The sequence below is a fragment of the Rhodamnia argentea genome, chromosome 10 (assembly GCF_020921035.1).
Source record: "Rhodamnia argentea isolate NSW1041297 chromosome 10, ASM2092103v1, whole genome shotgun sequence".
NCBI lineage: Eukaryota > Viridiplantae > Streptophyta > Magnoliopsida > Myrtales > Myrtaceae > Rhodamnia > Rhodamnia argentea.
The window spans coordinates 13,323,345-13,347,086 of NC_063159.1; the positions used below are offsets into that span (position 1 = coordinate 13,323,345).

General features: G+C 38.5%; 1 protein-coding gene across 1 annotated transcript; it reads left to right on the forward strand.

Annotated features, from left to right (window-relative positions):
• Nucleotides 1-7,296: 7,296 nt before the first annotated feature.
• Nucleotides 7,297-21,510, forward strand: LOC115729491 (kinesin-like protein KIN-7K, chloroplastic). The gene is given in 24 exon segments (XM_048270956.1): nucleotides 7,297-7,680; nucleotides 8,119-8,394; nucleotides 8,481-8,578; nucleotides 9,355-9,444; nucleotides 9,574-9,626; nucleotides 10,686-10,751; nucleotides 10,837-10,890; nucleotides 11,057-11,116; nucleotides 11,514-11,619; nucleotides 12,138-12,205; nucleotides 13,210-13,272; nucleotides 14,027-14,131; nucleotides 15,142-15,246; nucleotides 15,337-15,444; nucleotides 15,512-15,661; nucleotides 16,236-16,418; nucleotides 16,607-16,765; nucleotides 17,922-18,152; nucleotides 18,721-18,861; nucleotides 18,939-19,064; nucleotides 19,148-19,198; nucleotides 19,867-19,914; nucleotides 20,022-20,225; nucleotides 20,750-21,510. Coding segments are annotated over 23 exon segments (3,060 nt in total). The 5' UTR covers nucleotides 7,297-7,680; nucleotides 8,119-8,146; the 3' UTR covers nucleotides 21,293-21,510.
• Nucleotides 21,511-23,742: the final 2,232 nt, after the last annotated feature.

Consider the following 23,742-nt stretch of genomic DNA (forward strand, 5'->3'; position numbering starts at 1 on the left):
GGCTTGAATTTCGTCCCAAGTCCTGATCCAACGCAATCGGATCCGGAAATTTACCTTGCAGGAATCGGCAACGCACAAGTGTGTATACGACTTCTTCAGTCGATCGATTCAATTGCCCGACGTCATAATTATATGCCGAGCAAAGGAGTGAGATGAAAATATATGTGCAGTTCATATAAAGCCATGCGTGAAGTCTTATAATTTGATATTGACAACACACCTCTCCAAATTTAATGTAGTTTCTTTGAACTTAAATTTCAGTACTTTTCTGGCTTTGAAAAATGACTAATTGTCCCTCTCTTTTACGACAAAGCCACTTTATCATAAGAAAAAAAATATTGAAAAAATTCGTAATTTAAATAGTATACGATATGTTTCATGGACATATAATTGCCAGTCGAGAACTTTATTTTCTTTTCGTCTAATTTCATGTATTCATGAAAACAATACCAACAAAAAAAAAAAGTACTTTGCTTGATGCATTTACTTATAATTAAAAATTTTAGGTGAAATTATTTGATCAGTCCTAAACTTAGTACGGATAAAAATTCAGACGTAAATTTTTCGATTGTGAAAAGCACCAAAAACAAACTTAATGCATTGATATCAATTCAGTCATAAACTTTTTAATTGGATCAATTTAGTCCTAAACAATTTTACGTTGGTATCGATTTAGTCTATTGGGCCAATTTAGCCTTGAAATACCCCAATCATTATATGTACCACGTCCGGCGCTAACGTGAACATTTTTAATAATTTTTTAAACTCCATTTATTTATTTTTTCTTTTTTTTCCTTTCTTGTTTTTCTTTCCCTTTATTTTTTGCCAACCGGTCACCAGCCACAGGCAAGGGTCGTCGGCTCACGGGGCTACACATGTGCAAGAGTGAGCACCAACAAGGCCCCCCTCTCTAGATCTGGTGAGTGTGACTCTTGCCTAGGCCAGGGTAGAGGGTTGGCCTCACCAATCGACCACCGACAAAAAGGAAAGGAAATTTTTTTAAAAATAATTAAAAACATATAAAAAAATGTCTATATGAGCACTAGCCGTGCCATGTAGAATAATCGGCGTCCATGTCGGTGATATTTAGGTCATATGGAATTGGTACATATATAAAAAGATTTAGAAATAAATTAGCTCAATTGAAAGGTTTAGAATTGAATTAGTACAAATGCAATGCGTTTAGAACTTTTCTGGTACTCTTCCCCCTTTTGATTTTGCCAATTTAGTCCTACATATTCGTGTGAAACTCCGAAATAATCATTTCGATGAATTTTCGTCGGAAATCATTGACGTGACGGTGGGACACATGATGACTAGATCGTCAAGTCAACAATTTCTGATGAAAATTGGCCGGAATGGCTATAGTGGAATTGCGCATAAAGGCTTAAGATTAAATTGATTTAATTGAAAAGTTTGGAATTGATGAGATAAATTTTTAGTTATTTTATATATTTTTTGCGTGCAAGCGATATAAGCTATAGCAAGATTGAGTAACATCATACTATGAAAAAATATATAATTTCAAATTTTGCAGGCAAGTGAGGTAATGATTACTCTCATATAAAGGTAATCTTTTTAAATATCAACTTATCATTGGGGACCTAACGTAGCTTAGCCTAAGGCTATCATGGCTACTAATGATTCCCACCTGCTGACTGTCGGTAGAATTAGGACTACCGATTAATTTTAGCAGTTGAATTATCTACTCAACTTTAAGATGTGAAGTTGTGAAAGTATGGTCCAATCTTGAATATAATACACGATCTAACTTCCTCCAGTTTCATGATTTCTTTTAACGTTTTCCAGACACTTAACCTAAACGATCAACCATTAATGATAATAATTAATACCACCGTTTGGTCCCATCTTTGCCTTTGAGCTGGGGCCACCATATAAAGAAGAATGCCTCGAAACAAGAAACAGCACTTCAACTAAATGAATTAGTAAAACTGAAAAACCTCTTTACTGGAAATTAAAATAGATAAGAGAAATTGTCTGATTACTCCTAAACATATTATACGGATGCCAATTTCAATCCTAAATTTTTCAATCTTGCCAATTTAGACCTAAATCTTCGCACGAAACTTCAAAGTAGTCATTCTAGCTAATTTTCACTGGAAATCACTATGCGACGACGTGCCACGTAGTACAAGCGTTGAGGGCTGGACCGTCATACTAGCCATTTCTTGTGAAAGTTGATCGAAAGGATTACATTAAAATTTGATGCAAAGATTTAGGACTAAATTCGCAAAATTGTAAAATTTAAAACTGAATTGGCCTTACATACAATAAGTTTAGAATTAGTTTGGTAATTTTCCCAAAATAGACAACTCGTGCGTACTATAGAAGAACCCTGAGTGTATTTCTCCTGAGACAAGAGAAAAGGAGGACAGCATATACTGGAAGCCTTCTCATCTAATGTGACTTCGTATTCACAAGAAGCCCCACGCAACTCACTTATGAGTTTTTGTTGATGGAAAGAGATCGCAAACCCACTCACTGTTGTGTTTTCATAGAAAAATAATAATAAAAGTCCTAAATTTATTATAATTGTGCCAATTTAGTCCAAAATTTTTTTGTCAATTTTTTTAATCAATTGAGTCTTAAACCTTTTGCAATTATATCAATTCAGTCCATTTAACTGGCTAGTACTAACATGACGTTGCCGGAACCGATGTGACAAATTTTTAATATTAATTTGAATATTTTGAATTTTTAAATAGTTATTTTCTATATATTTTTTTGTTTTGGCTAGTGACCTTCGCTTGCCCTCGGGCGAGGGCTAGCTCGCCAGTTGCGGCGAGGGTCGCGAGGACCTCTAGCCCTCTCTTAGGGGCCAACAGCCTACTGCTGACCAAAAAAAAGAAAGAAAAGGAAAGAAAAAATATTAAAAATTCAAAAATATAACAATATTATTAAAAATTTTCAAGTCATCATCGGCTGGGCAAATGGATTGAATTGGTATAATTGCAAAAGGTTTAGGACTCAATTATCCAAAAAAAAGGTTAGGATTGAATTAATACAATTACAATAGATTTATGACTTTTTTTTTATAATTTTACCTTGTGTTGTACGTGCAACATATGAAAAAGGTTAGATAACTGTTTTGTTAGCTCGTGACCTCGAAATCTTCATGGGCTTAGGCCGACTTGTGGTTCGATTCGACCCAAAGCATTCGGATCGACGAGTTCTTGATGTTTGCAGTAGAGGTGGGGTAGTAATTATTCAATGAATCTTACATGTACTTCGTATTTGATGAGATCCACATGAGATCTGTCATATTTGACGTTGTAGATTCGGTTTAGTACATACGCTTCACACATTAGCCTCACGAGAAATGTTCAGACTACACAAGAAGTAATCCCATTGAATATGTAGGAAAACGAAATACATGGTTTAGGAGGTGTTGTAGGGTGACGTGAGAGAGAGACTTTTTTTTTTTGGTCATGCTCCTCTCTCAAATGTACATGCGTGTGCGTTGTTCACGAGTATCGAATCCCGGACATGATACTCTCCGATCCTATCCCCCAATCCGTTTACCAGCACGGGTGTATGTCCGTTGGCATGAGAGACATATTTGACGAGATTTATATTATATACTTGAACGGCGGAACCTCATTTTGAAGTCCCCTTTAGAAATTATAGACAGCCATGGCTATTAAACATCAAGATGGAGATGGAGTTGGTGGAAAATTGACGAATTGGTTGCACCGGGGGTGCCCTATGGAATGTGCCATTCGATCTAAATCGATTTGTTGTGTGCAAATAAATGGTGGAATGTGACGTCCGCAGACTCGCGAGGATTGCGAAGAAGGCAAAAGATGGTGCTTTTGCGAAGCGACCCCTGTTCCCTATATCTTGCATGACCCGTCTGTTAATTATTCATAGAGAGGGACGTACGTTCGGTGGGTTAGGTGAGAAGCAATCCTTCTTGATACCAAATGGGAATTAATGTTCTTGATTCATGAAATTAATTAAGTGGGGCAATTGAAGAGTCGACGAGGGTCGTGGAATATGTTTGATCCTGTAGCGTGAAACGGAAGGCGGGAGTGTCCGTCGCCGTGTTCAATTCGATGTAATGAACTTTTGTCGGGGAAATTATAAAAAAAAAAAGTCCTAAATATATTGTAATTGTCGCGGGCCCAAGACGCCCCCGCTGGCCTTAAGGATTGGGGCAAAAACTAACGAAAAGAAAAGAAAAAAAAAGAAAAAAATCCAAAATTGTCATAAAAAATTAATCAAATATTTTTTAAAAAGTTAACGTTAACACTTGGTTAGCTAAATGGATTGAATTGGCATAAGTACGAAATATTTATGACTAAATTGATAAAAAAAAATTTAAGATTGAATTGTCATAATTATAATAGATTTATAGTTTCTTTTTTTTTTGTAATTCTCCCACCTCTGTTGAGCATGATAATGGGGGAGACATGAAAGCTTAATTTTCTCTTGTTTCTTTGCGGTGTGAAATCCTAAGGACTTGTTATGTGGACATGACAAGAAAGCCATGTGGGAAATAATAACCTATCCTTCCGACATTTAAGGATGCACGTCGAATAGGATAAAAACCCGAATACAAATTAACAGGGCCCTCTAGATATTTTGTACCACATTCGATAGGATAATGAAATTAAAAGGGTAAAAATATAACAAATAAAAACTCGAAAGAAATTACAAAACGAAGAACTCGCTCTTCGTTCTCTATCACGGGTGGTGTTGAAGTTATTATTGTCCTACATCGATTGTGAATGGGTCCTATATGCTTTTTATATTCATATTATCTCCTCCACCTATTAGCTTAAACTTTTTGGTTAAACTGCCTAATATGGTATTAGAGCCGGCGTTATTTCTTTCCACGTATGTGGGCCCACCCTCTATTAGTCAATTTTCACGTGTCGCGTAATCTAGCATTTGCCAATCGACATGAATGGTCTATATGCTCTTTATATTCATGTGATCTTTTGTTGCCATCATCAACGTCGCTAATAACCACCACCGTGCCATGCAGTCGCTCTTGCTCCTAGGAGACCAACCGCACAGCACATGTCGAAGATCAGGCCGGTCTCTTAAATATGCGTAGGAGATCGTCCCATCGAAACTGCCAATACGCCGCCGTTAAAAAAAATTAAAAAAAGAAAATCTCTCTAGAATTTCTTACCCTAAAATCCATTACAGCATTAACCACGGCGACCGAGAAGAAGGGCGCAAAAGTAGGGAAAGTGACAAGGAGGAAAGAGTGCTGGAGTCCAAAGAGGATGCTTTTCCTCTTTCCTTTCTCTTTTGGCTTTCTTATGTTTGACAACTGGTTGATGAGGGGGTAGATCGGTCAGCAAGAGGCCAATTGCGACCCCGTGTTTAGGTGGGCTAAGATTCCGCACGACATAAAAGAAGACAAGAGAGCGAACAAGTATCCGAGACAACCAGAGCATCCTTCGGTCACAACGAGTGGTTGGCAATGGCATGACAACTTTTCCCCTTTTCCTTTTATTAAAAAGAGGAATTTTCATGTGCGCGTATGTATATATATATATATTTCATTACTATTAAGTTCTCAAACTTTACTTTGATGGCAATTAAAAACTCAAAGCTCGACTTTTGTCCATCAACGAGTCGACCTCGACAGATCGACAAACGACGCGTACATATCCAAGTTTCTAAAATAATTATACTCAAGGGTTATGCAGACAGACAATTTAGCGAGATTATAATAATATCAAACTTCATTAGGTAAATTTTTAAATTTCAAAGTTTGAGGGTTTTTGTACAATAGCGCCGTAGTTTAAAAGGGTAATCTGTAACTTTTAATATCTAGGACTAAATGTTTTTCGAAGAGAATTGCCTTCATTGAATTCAAGAACATTACCATATAGCTCTGGAGACAAAATACGAAAACATAATCAACTTGGGATGTTGTTTTAGTGATGTAATTAACAAACATGCAAGTCACTAACCCTCAAAAGGATCTCAAAAGGTACTCCATGTTGATATTCAAGTGCTATTTTTAGTTTTAAAAAAGAGCTTTATTGTTGTATAAAAAATTTAAGTGACTTTACTAAGATAGCACTTAAATGTCTGGTAATTTTACTAAAAAAATCTTGTTCTCCCCTTTCGATTTTTAAATTGGAATGTCTCATGAGATTAAAGTAGAAATCCACGAAGCATATTTCCGCCATACTTAATGATGTCCATATGTTGATTTTCAAGCTCCCAACATTTTGTGCCGCCCCATAAAAACTTTCCTTTTAACTGTCTCGTGACGATTTTTTTTATGACAAAAGATACCAAGTTCAATGTCTGATTTTTTTTTCCCTTTTTCAATTAGTAACAATAGGAGTGCAGTACCGAGATTTAATGAAACTACATGGAGCAATTTAATAAAAGGGTTAGAAGAAGAGAAGAAGTTGTGAACATAGTTGGTTAAGAAAAGTAAAAAAAAGAGCACATTGAATGTTCCTAACCTAAATATGGTAGAGATCATTTGGGCAGTAGAAATTATTTCCCGTTCGAGATAATTAAGATAAGAAATTAAAAGGGCAAAAAAAAAAAACCCTCGGACAAACCAGCTGAGCTCTACTCTGCTGAAGAAGACACGTCACTCCAAAAATAGTCGTTTGTCCCCACCCAAAATAGAAAAAGAAAAAGAATAAAAAAAGAGAGAGAAAATCTCGGAATCTGATTGGCCAGCGACTCCTGCGACCCGTGCGCGTTTTATTACACACTGCGAAACTGCAAAGTCTGCGTTCTACACCAAATAGTCAAATTCATTACCCCATTATTTCTCTTTCCTAATTAAATAAAAAACAAATGGACCCGAGTAAAAGTCATTAAATTGCTTTGTTTGAATTCTGACACGTCAAATTCATTGCCCCATTATTTCTCTTTCCTATTTTTCATTGAGGTGGAAAAAAATATAGATTTTCTCTCGACTCGTAAAGTGATCCACATTATCTTTGAATGGTTACCACCGAGTAGTGATTACATAATAACGTCTTGCTCTTAGGGTGAATCATCGGAGTTTTGACTCCTGTGTCATCGTCATGTGTGTTTTTAAACCGACTTGTCAACGACATACCATTGGTCCATTACCCATTATTTCTCTTTCCTAATTAAAAAAAAATACAAAATAAATTAATAATTCGACCTGATTTCATGCAAAAGAAAAAAGGAAAAAGAAAAAAAGGAAAGCAGCTCCTCTTTTCTCTCTCTCTCTCTCTGTATCTGTGTGTGTCTGTACTGTACCCGCCAAATTAAGCTTAATTAAACGCGCTTCATGAGTTATTAACGTCTCTCTCTCTCTCTCTCTCTCTCTACAGCACACAAAAGCGGTGGTGGGATTGGAAATGCGACTCGCCTTTCTTGACGAAGGGCATCGCTTCCAAGGCAAACCAGAAAAGCTATCCCCCCATCTTCTACCCCGAAGAGAGAGAAAGCTCGCCAGCCAGAAAAGCTAGACAGAGAGAGAAAGAGAGAGAAGACAGAGGCGGCTTGCGTTCTCGCCTGGTTTAGCCGGTAGTGATGATGACTGAGGATGATGACAATGTTCTCCTCCTCCTCCTCCACCTCCTCGCCGTTCGCTCGCTCCTGCGTCCTTAGATCTAACCTCGCTCCGCTGCCGGAAGATCTCTCCGCCTCCCTTCTTTTGACTGACGTGCAATGCTCGTCTGATTCCTATCGCAGGTACCTTTGTCTTTGCGCGCCGTACCGTTATCGCCTCCTTTTAGTTCTCTTCCCGCGGTCTCCGTTTGACTGCTTTGGAGGTTTCCTTGACTCGAAATGAAGTGTCGGTTGAGATTGTTGGTTCCGTTGTGCCGTTGCTTTTGCGATTCGGTTTTTCTTTTGCTGTTGACCGTGCGTGCTCAGGGGAGAGAGGCTACGGAGTAATCCGATCCAATGCAATTTCGCGGTTTTTTCTTTTTCATTTTTTTTTTTTTGCCGTGAAAATCCAGGGGAGGGAGTGCGGTGAGTGCTCGCCGGGTGTAATCCTCTGGGAATGTGGTGTCGGACATGCGAGAAATTGCATTCCTGATTCATGCTCTGAGCAAGCTTGGACTTGGAGATTCTTCCCAGTGATTTGATTATTGAGGCCTTTTTCCTTTTTTTTGGTTCGCCTGTCAGTTTGCGCAGCCATTGAGGTGAAAGGACGATGGCGTCTAGACGTGTGCCGAAATCGAATAGATTGAGTCTGAGCAATTTTAGAGCTGCCAATTCTCCTGCATCCTCGACCACGTCATCTTCAAAACAGAATCTGGAGACTTCCATCGACGGCCAAAGCTCTCCCGCATCGTCTTCAGCTCGCAGCAAACCTCAATATTTCTATTCGGAGAGCTTCCCTTTGGATTCGGAAAGATCCAAAGAGAATGTCACAGTGACCGTCCGGTTCCGGCCACTCAGGTGCATTGGCTTCTTTGTGTAAGTGAATTGCTGGTGAGTTGTGTGGAACATCTGCCAATGTGGTTTGGTGGTTTTGTTTGGAACAGCCCCAGGGAAATTCGCCTTGGTGAAGGGATTGCTTGGTACGCTGATGGAGAAACGATCTTGCGCAACGAGCATAATCCATCAATTGCGTATGCATACGGTAAGTTTTTCAAAAGTGTATGGCCATGCTGATATGTGATCTCCATCCCTTTTAGCTAAGTCCTGTAGTAATAACTGAAGTGGGCACGTATATTAATATGCGTACTAAATTTTCTTCTGGCATTAGCTTTAGATTTCTAAGAAGATTGACTGGAAAATATATTGTGCTTGGAAGACTACATGTATTTGTTCTCCAACAAAAGCTAAGAGTGGTTAGTTAGGGCTTTAAGTACAAAGAACTCTCAAATAAATAATTCCAATTAGCTTCAGCAATTTGATCGCAACGTAGTTGAACTCATCAATAACTCTCTGCTTCCTTTCTGCTTGACATTCTTGCTTGGTTTTTAAATCACTGTCCATTCTGCATTTCCTAGCCGACCCTAGACATCTCCCTCGAACAGTCCTTACTGCCGAACAATGATCCCTTATTAATAAAACATGCTTCCTAAATCATGCATTCTGAGACCTACCGATTGGTAGTTGTATTGCCAGTACAAACTGAAGTTTTTATGGTAATGCAAGAATGCAGGGAGTTTGCATTTGTGAATTACTAATACTTATTTATTACTCACCATTAGCGGAAGATGTTAGCAATTCAAATTGATGCTTTTTATTATCTTCCTATGTGCTCAGAAACCTGAACATTTGTTTCTCAAATACACTCCTTATTTATCACAGGCTGAAAATGTTCTCACTCTGCACCAAATATGAACTTTTTCTTTGTAGTTACGATCTATACGTTGTTAGCTTTGACTTTTTCCCCTTTTGTGCTTCTAGATCGCGTATTTGGTCCCACAACCACGACGCGTCATGTCTATGATGTTGCTGCTCAACATGTTGTTAGTGGTGCTATGGAAGGAATCAATGGTCCGTGTGCCGTTGGCTGTTCAAACTCTTCTGTCTCTATTTCTTTTTTTCAATTCCTTCTGTCTCTAATTGCAGAGTCTCTACATGGTACATTTTTCCTTGTCATCTATCTTTACCTCCCAAATGCAGGAACTATTTTTGCATATGGTGTGACAAGCAGTGGGAAGACTCACACCATGCACGTGAGTTCAAGTACTCTGTAAAGCTTATGTTGCCTCATATTGGAATATAAATTTGATCACTTAACTCTGATCTGAAATGTGCTATTGCATCCTTGAGGAGTCATTCATACATTTTCCTCAGTCATAGTTTTTATCATGGTCTATTTGTTCAGTATTTCCTAAATGCTATATATTTCTAGATGTACCTGGAGTGAAGCTAACACAATCACATTGCTCATAGATGGAGTTCCAAAATAAATTGATCTTTCTGGGGTATTGTATATATACTATTTGTGGCATTTGGTTCTCAAATTCGTACTGAGGGGTCCAGTTGCATCAATAACTTTGACTTCATCATAACAATCATTATAACATAGTCTGAGAGGGATTCGGCCCTCTTTTGGGTTGAGATACCTCAGGATGAACTGCTAAAAGAAAATTTTCATGTGAATTAGTGGAATGACATAGAAGCCATATGGTTTTTATCCATGGAAAGGAATAAACTCCATTTTCTTAACTACTGCAGCATGACCTATTCTAAGCATTATTACACTTCTGTTTTTGTAGTTCATCAAGGATGATCATTGTACATGTTTTTTCTGCTTCATTAACAAGCAATTCTTAGTCTTTGTTTATTCAACTTGAGTGTGTTTTAACCTCTTTCTTCAGAGTGGTAGTTGTCAGTTTGATGAAGGAGAGAATTCCATGCTGAAAGCATCTAAATAAGAACTTAAAAGTTGGGACTGGTTTTGTTCAGAGTTGGCCCTATTTCTATCTTCTTATTGCCTTGTAATCCTACTGAATTGAAAGGGTAAATTCATCTATAAGGCTAAAGTTCATGTGGCGATGATGTGTAAGGAAGATGCTTTACTCCTATAACTGTTGGTCGTTTTCTGAACTTTGAGGTCAAGTGTTACATATTGTGCTGCTTTATGCAGTTATTTATCCTATTCCTAGTCATTCGTGGAAAAGTTAGCTGGAGGATACTATCTGCAGCAGCTTCTGATACTGAGCGTAGTAATTTGATTTGATGTCAAGCTATGCATCTGAACTTGCAATCACAATGATGGCTCTTTGCAGGGTGATCAGAGGTCGCCTGGAATTACAGCACTAGCTGTTAAGGATGCTTTTAGCATTATTCAAGAGGTAATCTCTATAGTTGTCAGAGCCAGTGGTGTATCTTCTACCTTGGGCTTCTTGTTACAGCATAACATGTTCTCTTGCAATTCAGACTCCGAACAGGGAATTTCTACTTCGTGTGTCATACTTAGAGATTTATAACGAGGTAAGCTTCTTTTCGCGATTTCTAAGTACTTGGTTCCTTGTGGCTTTTTACATGAATTTTGTTTCTTTAGGTAATTTTGGTATGTGTACTTAACATGAAGCAGTGTGGTTGCTCTTGTACGCTAGTCTGTGAAATCACAATGGTTTTGGTACTTCATGAATTGCAGGTTGTGAATGATTTGCTCAACCCAGCAGGGCAAAATTTAAGAATTCGAGAGGATGCTCAGGTGACTGCTTAACAATTGCTACTTTCTTCTTAGAAATTACTTCATCCTTGCTCAGGGTTTTTTCTGTATTAGAAATATCATTTGTACCTGACTAATTAATAGCATTGATTGGAGAGAAGATTCTGTGTTGGACATGGGAGTTTGGAAACTACCCCTGGATATTTGAAATATTTGATAAGGGTTACCTCACATTCAAGATGTTTTGAGGTGCAATGCCACCTCCATTATCTATCTTATGATTGATTCAACGGCAATTGAATACAATCTACTCTACTTTATGCTAAACTGTCATTTAATTTTATTTCATCTTATTGTTTGCCAAATCTGCTATGCTAGTAAAGAGGCCAAATTGTTGAGTCTGACACATCTTCTTAACAAACGTTGAGTTTGGGGCTAGCATGGCTAATAAAAATGGTCTTGCAGGGGACCTTTCGTTGAGGGAATAAAGGAGGAAGTTGTACTGTCTCCTGCTCATGCCCTCTCCTTGATAGCAGCTGGAGAAGGTAAATGATGTGAAATTATGTTATTCTGGAAGGAAAATGATTGTTCACCTGTAAGTATAATTGTCCCTAATGCATATAAGTTAGTAATATCACTATCTAGCGAAAGGCATTAAGTTTGAATCTATCTACATAAAAAGATAGAGGCGCGATCTATCATGCAAGGTGAAGTAAAAAAATGAGGCACAGCTTCATGTCCGAATAAATTAAAAATGGAATAAAAAGGTGTGAATAAGCCATATAGAATCAATTGATTCATGGAAAAATTCATCTATGGTATAATTCATTTTTCTCACAGATGTTTTGGCTTATAAAGGGATCGAATGGTATAATTACTTTGCATTATTAGTAGATTGGAGGGTTAGAAACATGATCGTTGCTGTTGAATTGGCTCTTTTTGCATCAATTGCTATTTCATCAATCTAAAACTGACAATGTACTGGTTTTATTTGTGGTAACTTAAGTTTCTTCGAAGCTCATGATAGTGATAGTGTTGTTGATATGATTCTTATTGATCACAGAGCATAGACACGTTGGATCCACCAATTTCAATTTACTGAGCAGCCGGAGCCATACAATATTTACTCTGGTATGCTCCTCATATTCTGACACAACCAATATTGACTTGCTGCGGTAATTATGACCACTGTGTTGATTCGAACATTGAAGTTCTTTACGGTACAATTTTTATAAATTAAACAATTTAAGAGCCATTTTATCCCTCCAGAGATGGAGAGGGAAACAAGAGACTGGTCAAAGATAAAGAAGGAAAGAAACAAAGAAATTCTTTTCACCTATGAAGACTCACAGAAAAAAGCTGTCACGTATGATGCCGAGCATAACTATGCACCGTGTCACCTCTCCATAGCCACATGATTGTTGAGATGGTTTTTGTAAAAGAAATCGGCAGAGATACGACACCTGTTTTATATGGAAGTTGAAACTGTTGCCTTGTCAAGTGACCGGGTATCACTAGCTCAATCAATCCCTCGAATGGTCCCGCTGGAGGAGTCAATGATCAGTGATTAATTGTGGATATAATTTCATAACATGATGTTAGAAAGTCCAACCCAAAAGTTTAAGTTAATAGGTGGATGGAGATTCACGTGCAAGCCGGATTACAAGCGGCACGTGAAATTTTGACTACGCACATGCACGTGGAGTTTTTGAGGAATTTTTTACCGTGCACATTCGCGAAAGAGATAGCAACGGCTCTGATACCATGTTAAAAAGTCCAACCCAAAAGCTTAAGCTAATAGGTGGAGGGAGATCACATGAATGTAAAGAACATTTAGAACCCATTGTCAAGTAATGGGGGACATACTTCAACACATGGCCTGCAAACTTAAAACCTGACTAAATATGCCAAATTGATTAGCTATAATAACGTGAAACCCCTGGAAAATGACAGTCTCCATATCCACGAGCAGAAAGTAATTCTACAATGGATATCGTAAGAATTACCTCAGCAAATGAGTGAATATATAAACTGCCAATGACAATACTGTATTCTTCTTAATAAGCTTTGGGCATGTACATCTCTTTCTCTGTTCTTTCCTCTTACAACGTTACATCTGCTCCAACCGTTTACAGACAATAGAGAGTAGCCCATGTGGTGAAAACTCAGAGGGGGAAGCAGTAACCCTGTCGCAACTGGTAAATCCAAAATCTTTCATTTGATAAGTCTGTTTCAAGTTGTTTGGTTGTCTATTGTAGTTTCAAATAGTAGCAGATAGCGATTGTCGTCATAATTATGTTGTGGTCGAGGTGGGTAGCACCACTGCTGTTGGCTGCTAGTGTGGTGTGAAGGAAATTCATACTTACTGTTGTAAGCAGAGGTTATTGTGGACCGCTGTTGCTGAGAAAACTATCCTGTTTTCTCCGACTGATATTTTTTTATCAGTCAAAAGCGTGGATGATTGCTCAGGCAACTGTCTGCAGCTTTGTCCTTTATAATAGGAACTAGAGCAACCTGGTCAAACGAAGTTTTTCTTTTTCATTTTATGTGTGCTTTGGTACATTTAGCAAAAATGAACTTGAAAGTATGAATGTTCAAAGCTGCAGACCTAGGATATCTAAAAGTTTTTAAAGTACAGACTGAAGCTGAAGAATTATCATCTTACTGTCTCTACTGTCTGATAGAGAAGAACTCGGACAGCAATCATTGTAGTGTAATATCACAACAAAGTAATATACATTGTAACTGTTTCCACAGTCATTGGCATGCGATTGCTTTTGCAACCGCTGCCTCTATCGATATCATTGCTTCCATTAAGAGTGTGCTTTTTCAATTCTTTTTCTGGACAAATAGATTAAACTTTTACTTGAGCATTGATTGTTTATAAATAAATTTGTTTTCCATGTAAAAGTCTGCAACCTGTAACCTTTCATGTTTTACTTATACCTGCAGAACCTCATCGATCTGGCAGGTTCTGAAAGTTCGAAGGTTGAAGCAACTGGTGTAAGGAGGAAAGAAGGATCCTACATCAACAAAAGTTTGCTAACTCTGGGAACTGTGAGCCTCATATGTTTCTTTATCAAACCGCGTTGTTAGTATGGATCAATTTGGTTTTATCTGACCTTTATAGAGATGATAATCTGGTACTCAACTCGGTGCAGATATTATTTACAGTTTTCCATAACAGAACTAGTTCAGTCTATTCTCGACTCCAGGCCCCTCTCTGTGTGTGCGCACGCACAAAGCTGTGTTTAGACAATGGGTGTTGCTTAGTCAATCTTAGTGTTATACTCATGTAGCCAAGAGAAGGAAAAGAAGTGAGCTAGTCTTAGAAGAGCAAGGATATGCTTTCACATTGAAGGGATGCAAAATAACTCAGATTTTTGAGTCCTTGTCTAAGTTTAGGGAGATCTTATGATGTAGGTTGAGGAAGACATCTTGTAATATATGGTTCTCAGTTACTTCTCTTGAGCTGACAAAATCCTTGTGTGGTTCACTGTACTGTTCTTTGGCCGCAATGAACCACCATTTGAGGCGTAGTTTTTGTTCTCAATCTGTGGAAGAATATGCCAAAAAAGACGAAAAAATTTCTCCATGCATACTTTTGTGAATAAACAGGTTTTTTTATTTATTTTTTTCGGTTTAGGGTAAAGGAAATGGCAGAAGAAAGAACTGTTGATGACAGCAAATATTATGAGATAAAGCAATGTCTACATTCCATGGACGTTTTGTCTAGTGCTTTGGTATCAAAACTGCTTTTTTTGGATCAGTTCAGATAAATTGCAAGCAATTTCTCTTTTAAATACCAGATGTTGAGCAAACAAATTGAGTTGCACAGAATCATAGTTTTTGCAGTAAGCCAAAATTGTCACTCAATCAACTAAATGCCAAATCGGTTCTAATTTCTTAAACTACAAGGCATTCATCTCGTGCCCCAACCAACAACAATAGTGATACATTCATAAAGGTGTCAAATTTGAAATTTTATCTTTGGACAATGTTTTAATGTCATGGTCCTTATTTTTCTTTTGAAAGGTTTAGTTTTAACCAATTATTGTGACTTTTAGGTGATATCAAAATTAACTGATGGGAGGGCTACTCACATACCATACAGAGACTCGAAGTTGACAAGGCTCCTCCAGTCTTCTCTAAGTGGCCATGGACGAGTATCTGTAAGCCTTCAAGTTACTGATGTCAAATCATGGGTATCATTTCTGGAAATAATTCGCAGATTGTAATGATTATTCTTCTGGAGCTTCCAGCTTATTTGCACCATCACTCCGTCGTCAAGCAATTCTGAGGAGACACATAACACATTGAAGTTTGCTCATCGTGCAAAACATATTGAAATTCAAGCAGCACAAAACAAGGTGAGCACACGTGATCTGTTGATTCCCCATATTTCAGGATCCTTATACCCAATTCATTTCTATGCAGATCATTGATGAGAAGTCGCTGATTAAAAAGTACCAAAATGAGATACGGCGCCTAAAAGAAGAATTAGAACAATTAAAGAAGGGTATCGTCACCATTCCTCAAATGAAAGATGCTACTGGAAAAGATGACATTCTGCTCCTGAAACAAAAGGTACTCTAATAGTGAGTCAGCATGGCCACTATTTCTCCTCTCTCTCTCTCTTCATGGACATATTGAGAGGGCTGAAAGTAAGTTATTTAAGAAGTTATAAGTAGGGTTGTCAGTTAGGAATACGAAAGCTTCTTTTCATCTATTTCTTCATTCAAGATAAAATGATCATTGTGTTTTCCCGCTAGAAATTTCTCTCTGACTTTTCAATTACCATTTCCTCCCAAAGGGTTCAACCTCAATTGAGTCCTGTGGTGGATTTGATTGGTAATGCACAGAGACGGCTTGGAGAAGTGCCTAAGTTGTATAAAATGTTGCAAATTGCAGGAACGTAGCAAGAATGTTTTTTAATATTGTATACCTCAACCATGATATCCTTTAATCAAAGAAAAGAGTTCATGCTTACATTTGCCTACATTAGGTGGTTAATCTCATCATGGTAGAGACTAGTAGTTAGGTTTCATAACTTTCTTCAAATATTTGCCTCTGTGACTTTGTTCCTTCATAAAGCGGGGAAGACATAATACTATTTATATGACCTGTTCCATTTTTTTAATTTGCTACTTTATATGTAAAGCTAGAAGATGGTCAAGTTAAGCTTCAGTCCAGATTGGAACAAGAAGAGGAAGCAAAAGCTGCTTTATTGGGTCGTATTCAGCGGTTGACGAAACTAATCTTGGTGTCCACAAAAGATTCGCCATCGTCCAAACTTCCTCATCGCCCTGGTCAGAGGAGGAGACATTCCTTTGGTGAAGAAGAGGTGTGGTTGGTTTTCATACTAGCTTGTTTCTATAACCTTAAAAACAGAATATATAAGAGTTTGCTTCTGTAGTTTTCTCATTGTCTAACGACAGTGCACATAATTTACTTTAAAAGCACTTTGAGTTTTGGTTTACCTGCTCAACGTAAAGTGTTTCATGACTATGCCGATTTATTCAACTTATACAGCTTGCATATCTACCCCACAAAAGACGGGACTTGATGTTAGATGATGAAAATATAGAGTTGTATGTTTCTGTGGAGGCCAATAGTGAAACAGCAGATGACCCAGTGAAGGATGAAAAGAAGAGCAAGAAGCATGGATTGCTGAGCTGGTTAAAGCCACGTGTATGAATGACAAATCTTCTCTACCTTTCTAGATATTGCATATTTTTATAATTCATATAGCAGTTTTTTTTTTGGGGGAGGTCATTCATAGAGCAATTTTACTGTTTTTCTTTCGCTGTTTGAGGGGTTCTTGATATGCTTTTTGGGAATTTCCGTCATTGTTGCTTTAACTTGTGCTGTATGCATATCTTTATGCTTTCGTTTCATTAGATGATAACAAGAAGAAACACTTAAGCATCGGATGCATAGCTTTTCTTCTCATGTGTAAGGCCTAATTGGAGTTTTTTCTTCCTTTTTTTTGTAAATTTGACACAAAATCTGTGGTACTGAAATTTTTTTTTTTTTGGTCAAACTGTGGTTCTGAATTGAACGAGCCATTTTTGTTTGAGATTCTAGTAAAAGCTTCAATTTTACATGCAAGGTGCTGGTAAACCGGTGCCGCAATATCATACCTTAGGATCTCTAACTGGGGGATCTTCACCTGTACCAGTGGACATCCTTCAGAAGGCATCTGTAGTTCATTAGATGTTTCCTGCTTTCTAATAGATTGTGCTGCGATGTGATTGATATCATAAAGCTCGGAATGTTACAAGTCAATCTTAGGAAGACGTTATGCATAAAAAAGAATATTATCTGCTAGAGATCTGGATATACTATTGATACTGAGTCATATTTCACCTGGAATTTTGCTAATTAGACATACAAGAAAGAGCTCACACCCTGTTGCAGTATGAGGCCTGTGGGTATTTTTCTTTTCAAATATTCAAGGGAAGTTCATGGTATATATATATTTGGTCCACTATATTGTTAGTTTGAATAGGGATGTACCAATCAACAGCTTTGTCTTCTTTTAAATGTTTGGAACCTGTTAATTAGAATGCTAAAGATTTTTCTGTACTTCTTGGAAACAAAAAAATTGGGAGGTGAAGCATTCTTCAATTTTTCCTGCATCACATTTTCCTCTTTTTTCTTCAATTTTATTTATTTATTTTTTGCTTTGACTTCCATTTTAGCTTTAGCTTCTATGTTCCAAGTATAGTTGCCCCTGTAAACTGGTGCACCTACATGCAGCCATATGCTTCCAACTAGACTTATCAGCATATTATTTTTCAGTTGAATATCATGTTATCTGTTTCCCTGTTTCTTCTGTTTACAGAAACGAGATAGTGGCTTGGGTACGCTGGCAAGTACTAGCGATAAATCAAGTGGAGTAAAATCTGTTAGCACACCTTCAACGCCCCAAGCAGAAAGTGGCAACTTTCTTACAGAGTCCAGACATTCCCAATCTTTAGTCACAGAAAGTTCTCCTCTAGCAGATATCCATTGTGAGAGTAGAGAGGACCAAGATGTTCGTGAAGATAACTTTTTGGGACAAGAGACACCTCTGGTAAACCATATATGTTTCTATGGCAACTATTAAGCAAGAAACTTGCCAAGACCTGGCAGTTGTTTGAAATTTTGATCAAGAATCAGTTCTCTTATCTTGGCGATGTTCTCACTCATAGAAAACACTGTCACCGAAAAATGCCTAGTATCTGCATGCAACTTTCAGGGTTTATGTCGAAGATGCATTGTTCATGAGTGTTCTAAGACTGTTCCAGAATCATTCTTCTAGTCTGTTGAATATCCAGTCACAACATGAATCTGCACGTCATAGCCATGTGCTATTCTAAGTTTCATCAAAAGTATAATGTTTGGTTACTCTCTTTGGGTTATAAAGTTGGAGATGCATGCATGCATGAATGCATGAGTGTGTCATGATTCATATGAGATCTCTCTCCTTTCTCAGTCCACGCACATGCACATGAAGGTATGCAAACTTGATGCACCATACATTTGTACATGCACATATATTGTAGGTTTGCATGTGTCAATGTACTTCTGTTTGTTTAAATGTGCAAGTCTCGAGTTACATTTTTACCCATTTGCTTATACTTGTATTTTATGGGGTCCAGAGTAGCATAAAATCAATTGATCAGATCGAACTCCTAAGGGAGCAACAAAAGATATTGTCAGGGGAGTTGGCACTACATTCGAGTGCTTTAAAGCGGTTATCAGAGGAGGCTGCAAGAAACCCTCGGAAGGAACAGATTCATGTAATTTTTTCTTCCTGGGATCTTAGGTTTTGTATAATGTGATGAAGTACTATCTTAACAGTTTGCTGGTATTTAAGGTGGAGATGAAGAATTTAAATGATGAAATTAATGTCAAGAATGAACAAATAGCTTTGCTTGAGAAGCAAATTGCTGATTCCATCGTTGCTTCTCATGGCAAGATGGGTAAACATGAAGTATCTCAAGTAAGTTGAACTTTTCTTGAAATGTTTTGGCTGTTTTATGGGTTCGCAGACAACATTATGGTTTGTATCTCCTAATATTGCAGCATATTGCTGACCTGATGGCTCAACTGAATGAGAAGTCCTTCGAACTTGAGGTAGTTTATTAATGCATGTGTTGATGCTATTACACATTCTTATCTGTCTTTTAGCTTACTTAGGGAAAATTTCCATGGTGATGGCAGATTTGTAGAATTATTCCATACAGAAGTGCTCCTGATAATCTACAGATGCTTAATGGGCAGCACTGCCCAAATTTGACAGGATTTGCCCCACCCGTTCAATGATAAGTTGAACTTGGTGGTCGCACTTAGCGAGGTTCCTTTCTATAGACAGATACTCCCGGGAAGTCCGGACGCGACCATCTATGACGTCCTTTCTTCCAAAAAAGAGTTAAAAAAATGAAGATATATATGTACAATTACCTGATAGTGGTAGCTGATTTCCTGTCATTTGTTAAAGCGTTAAAGTCTATTTCCCTCTTATGCTGTCATCATGTCTAACCACATTAGATCCCTGCCTCAAGCCTCACATGCAATGCCAAAAGAACAAAAATGTGCATTATACATTTCCTTACCTGTATAGTAATCAATCTGAGTTGCTCACTGAGCAAGGCAACTTCACCGACTATTTGTGCTGCTGCCTAATCTGATATGCAGAAACTGAATTTCAAGCGCATAAACAGAGAGATATTGGCCATGTGTTTGTTACTTGCATCTACGAATCTCTGCTTATGACTAATCTATTTGGCTTGTTGAATCATCAGGTTAAAACTGCAGATAACCGTGTCATTCAAGAGCAGCTCAACCAAAAGGTACCCGGAGCTTTTAAATTCACGCATTTCTTTTATACCCTAGTTTTGGTTCATGACAATTGTCAAATTTTAAAACCCGTTTTGGACTTGCACTTGTTTTGGTGCAGACTTGTGAGTGTGAAGGATTGCAAGAAACAATAACATCTTTGAGGCAACAGCTCTCAGATGGCCTGGATTTGAGAAACCTTAGTTCATCAGTCAGCTACTCTCAGAGATTTGCTGGAGTGAAGAGCTTTCTTGGAGAACTTGGCTTGGAAAAAGAAGATAATTTGTTAACTGACAAAAATCAAGGCTCGCTTGTACAAAGACAGGTTTCCTCTTGGACTTTTAACCATCTCTTCTGATGTTAGTCTTCTGGTCTATGGGAGTATTTAATGGAGTCATAGCCAATTGATGGATACTGCTTATGAAAGCTGTGCAATACTCATCATAGGTAGAGTTTTCATGTATACTCTGTCACTCAGTTATAGGGAAGCTCCCAGGTTTTGGTGCATTGATCTCTTTCTCCTTGACATCCATAGTAGTTTACTGCCTTCCTTCAGCCAGCCACCAAAGTAAAGGTCTCCTGGAAATTAGTTGCATTTTTGTGATTGTTAAGAAATATATTATATGCATTTTTGGTCAATGTTCAAATCCTAACACTTTCAGAAAATTGTTTGCACCTGCTTGTGCATTCTGAGCATAAGGGTGTGATTATGAGAACATTCCTGACAGCTCATATATTTCTCTAAAACTCCAGAGCATGACTCTTAATTTGTTTGTGAAGTCAACTGTCTTGTAATTTAATTGCCTTTAGTTATGACCTTTTAATGAGAAGACTCCTGTACTTCATCAGGCTGCTGAGATTGAAGAATTGAACCGAAAGGTGACTGAGTTAACTGAGTCCAACCAACAGTTAGAACTTCGGAATCAGAAATTGGCCGAGGACAGTTCCTATGCCAAAGGCCTTGCCTCAGCCGCTGCCGTCGAGCTCAAGGCCTTGTCAGAAGAAGTGGCGAAGCTCATGAATCATAACGAGAGGCTCACTGCCGACCTGGCAGCTTCTAGGAACTCCCAAACGCTACGCAGGAACAGCAGTACAATGCGAAATGGACGGAGGGAGAGCCACACAAAGCGTCAAGACCAAGGTGTCTCGCCTGCTGCTGATATGAAAAGAGAACTCGCAATAAGCCGAGAAAGAGAGGTAGCTTATGAAGCTGCTTTTCTGGAGAAGGACCAAAGGGAGTCCGAGCTGCAAAAGAAAGTGGAGGAGTCCAAGCAAAGAGAAGCTTACTTGGAGAACGAGCTTGCTAACATGTGGGTTCTTGTTGCGAAGCTAAAAAAATCACATGGACCGGAAACCGACATCCCTGATTCGGCAAAGCAAAATCAACGATGACATGGTCTTCAGAACCTGCATAGGTAAAGTTTGTGATGGTTTGAGACGTGGACTGTACGCTGACGTTCGGCTTTGTTTGGGGATTGGTTTGGGAAAGATGTGGCTTGTACAGGATTGTTCTGTGAAGTGAAGGGAAGAAGAGCTTGATGTTTTGTAAATACATGAGGGTCTTTCTTCATGTGGATGCCCTCCCATCAAGTGTATTTAACGTGTTTTCCTGAGCCCTAGAAATTATTTCACCTTATCTGATGAGTATTGCGTAACTACCTTAAGATTGGTTCGACAAATCTCCGCCTTGAGGTCGCTACACGCGGTGTTGAAGAACAGATGAGCAGGGTGCCGTGTTCTCAAGCTGCTAAACTTAGATAGCAAGCACTAGAATCAACACTTGCTATGACTTAGTATTCATTCGCAAATTAGGAAGTTAATTCGCCTTTGACTTCTTGATATGCGGTGGCATATTTTTCTATTTGTATGCTGTTCAAGTTGGACATGTTTACGTTGCAAAGTTGAACATGGAGAAATTGGAATTATCTCCACGAATTTGCATGTGTTTATCGAACTCAATGATAATGGCCAGAATCTACTATACGCCGATTCTAATAATTAAGACAGGCTTTGATGTATCCTAAGGTCATTTGGTTCTTGTGTATCGAGTTGCTAGGACAGCTTTGAACCATTTCAACCTCGACGACACCTTAGAGTGAGCTGGTTTGCACAGTATGTAATTACATAGTAGCGGCGACTGTTTCATATCCTTAACTTCCCATTTGATTTTGCCTCAATCGTTTGCTAGACGTTTCTACTTACATAATGCTGCAACTTTCTTGGTACGATGCCCGATCCATCTTAGCAACTTGCTTTTGTGATTTCTCTAGATAAGTTTAAACATCTTCCCTTTTTTTTTTTGGTCAGAACGTCTTCCGTTGATGAGCTCTCACCTAATAATAGGTTTGGGTTTGGAAGGATCGCGATGTGACCCCTTAAGACCATTTAGGGAGGTGGACAAGTCGAAGTGTGCAAAAGTTAGGCCGGACACCACATGATCACTAAACCAACGAAAAAAAAAAAACAAAGAAGATGACGATCAAATGTCATCCTGATGACCTCTATATAAGTCATTAGTGTTGTTTCCAAACCAATTCAAAGCATCATTAGATGATTTTTATCGTCTCTAAATCACATTTTGAGCAAATTAGTGCTCGACCACATAATGCAATTAATTGCTTTGGAGAAACCGATTGTAATTTTGATAATTTAAAAAAACCAAGACCACTCCATTGTTTTTAAGCCTTAGATATGACTATTAGTGACGCATAAGTATGCGGTTGTTAGAACTTAGTATGAATTCAAAATTGTAAAATCAAGATGGATGATAGAATGCACCGACAGATCAGCGAGGTCTTGCACATTAGTGGCAAGACAATTTAGAGTCCCAGCATTTTTTTGCTTAACCAAATTAGGATTTTTGTAGACACATAAAAACAAATGTCTCACATTTTTTTTTCTTCGATCTAGTAGAGTTCACACATTTTTTTTTAATTACATGTACATCTTAGGGCACACAAAAAGGTTCACTGTTCACAGCTTCAAGGTTAAGTCCAGACCTCCCTCTTCTTTTGAGTCCTTACTGTTATTAGCATCTGAGCCACTCCCCCTCTTTGACAACCCCAAGAAGTCATGAGTTCCGGGTCGGATCTCTTGATTTGCGGCCGAGTTTGCAACATTCTGGCGTCTAATCTCAGGCTTCGTCGAAGGTAATCCTAGGGCACATTGAGGCCCATAATCTTGCTCTGGCTTGAATAGCACGCCCGTGCCAGAACCTCCACAATGGGCCACCGCAGGGTTGAACACCCGGGCAGCTGCGAAACGATCAACCCCGCAAGGCGGCATATGGCTTGAGGCGGCGGAGTTTTTCACGAAAGAGAGGCGCTTTTCGATGTAGTCTCTCTTGGCCTTTCTCTTCTCTTTGCGGTGCGCGTTCTGGTGACCCCCTAGGGCTTGTGAAGAAAGGAAAGATCTGAAACAAACTGTGCAAGTGTAGGGTCTGGGTGGTTCCAGGCTCAAACATACGGCCGATGGGTTTGAATCAGCTGTTGAGCCCCCTGAAGAGTTTGCTTTCGCCATAGAGAGAGAGAGAGAGAGAGAGAGATTTTATGTAAGATAATGGGCTCTGTGGTGTCGGAGCAGGATGGTTGTTAAGCTTTTTATAGGAGGAAAAAGGGGGTTAAGTCTGAGGAAGGAAACAACATGTGTCGTCACGACTGTACTTTAGCAAAACTTTACTTTGAACCTGTTTGTAAGGCTTGTCTATCAGTCTATGTGCTTGTATTGTATGGTAAGCATGACGTTACAGGAATATAAGGGATTGTATACATGTGTTGTCGATCACGCACCTTCCTCTAGAAGCCATGGATTTGTAGTAAAGGAAGCCAGCATCAAAAGGCGGG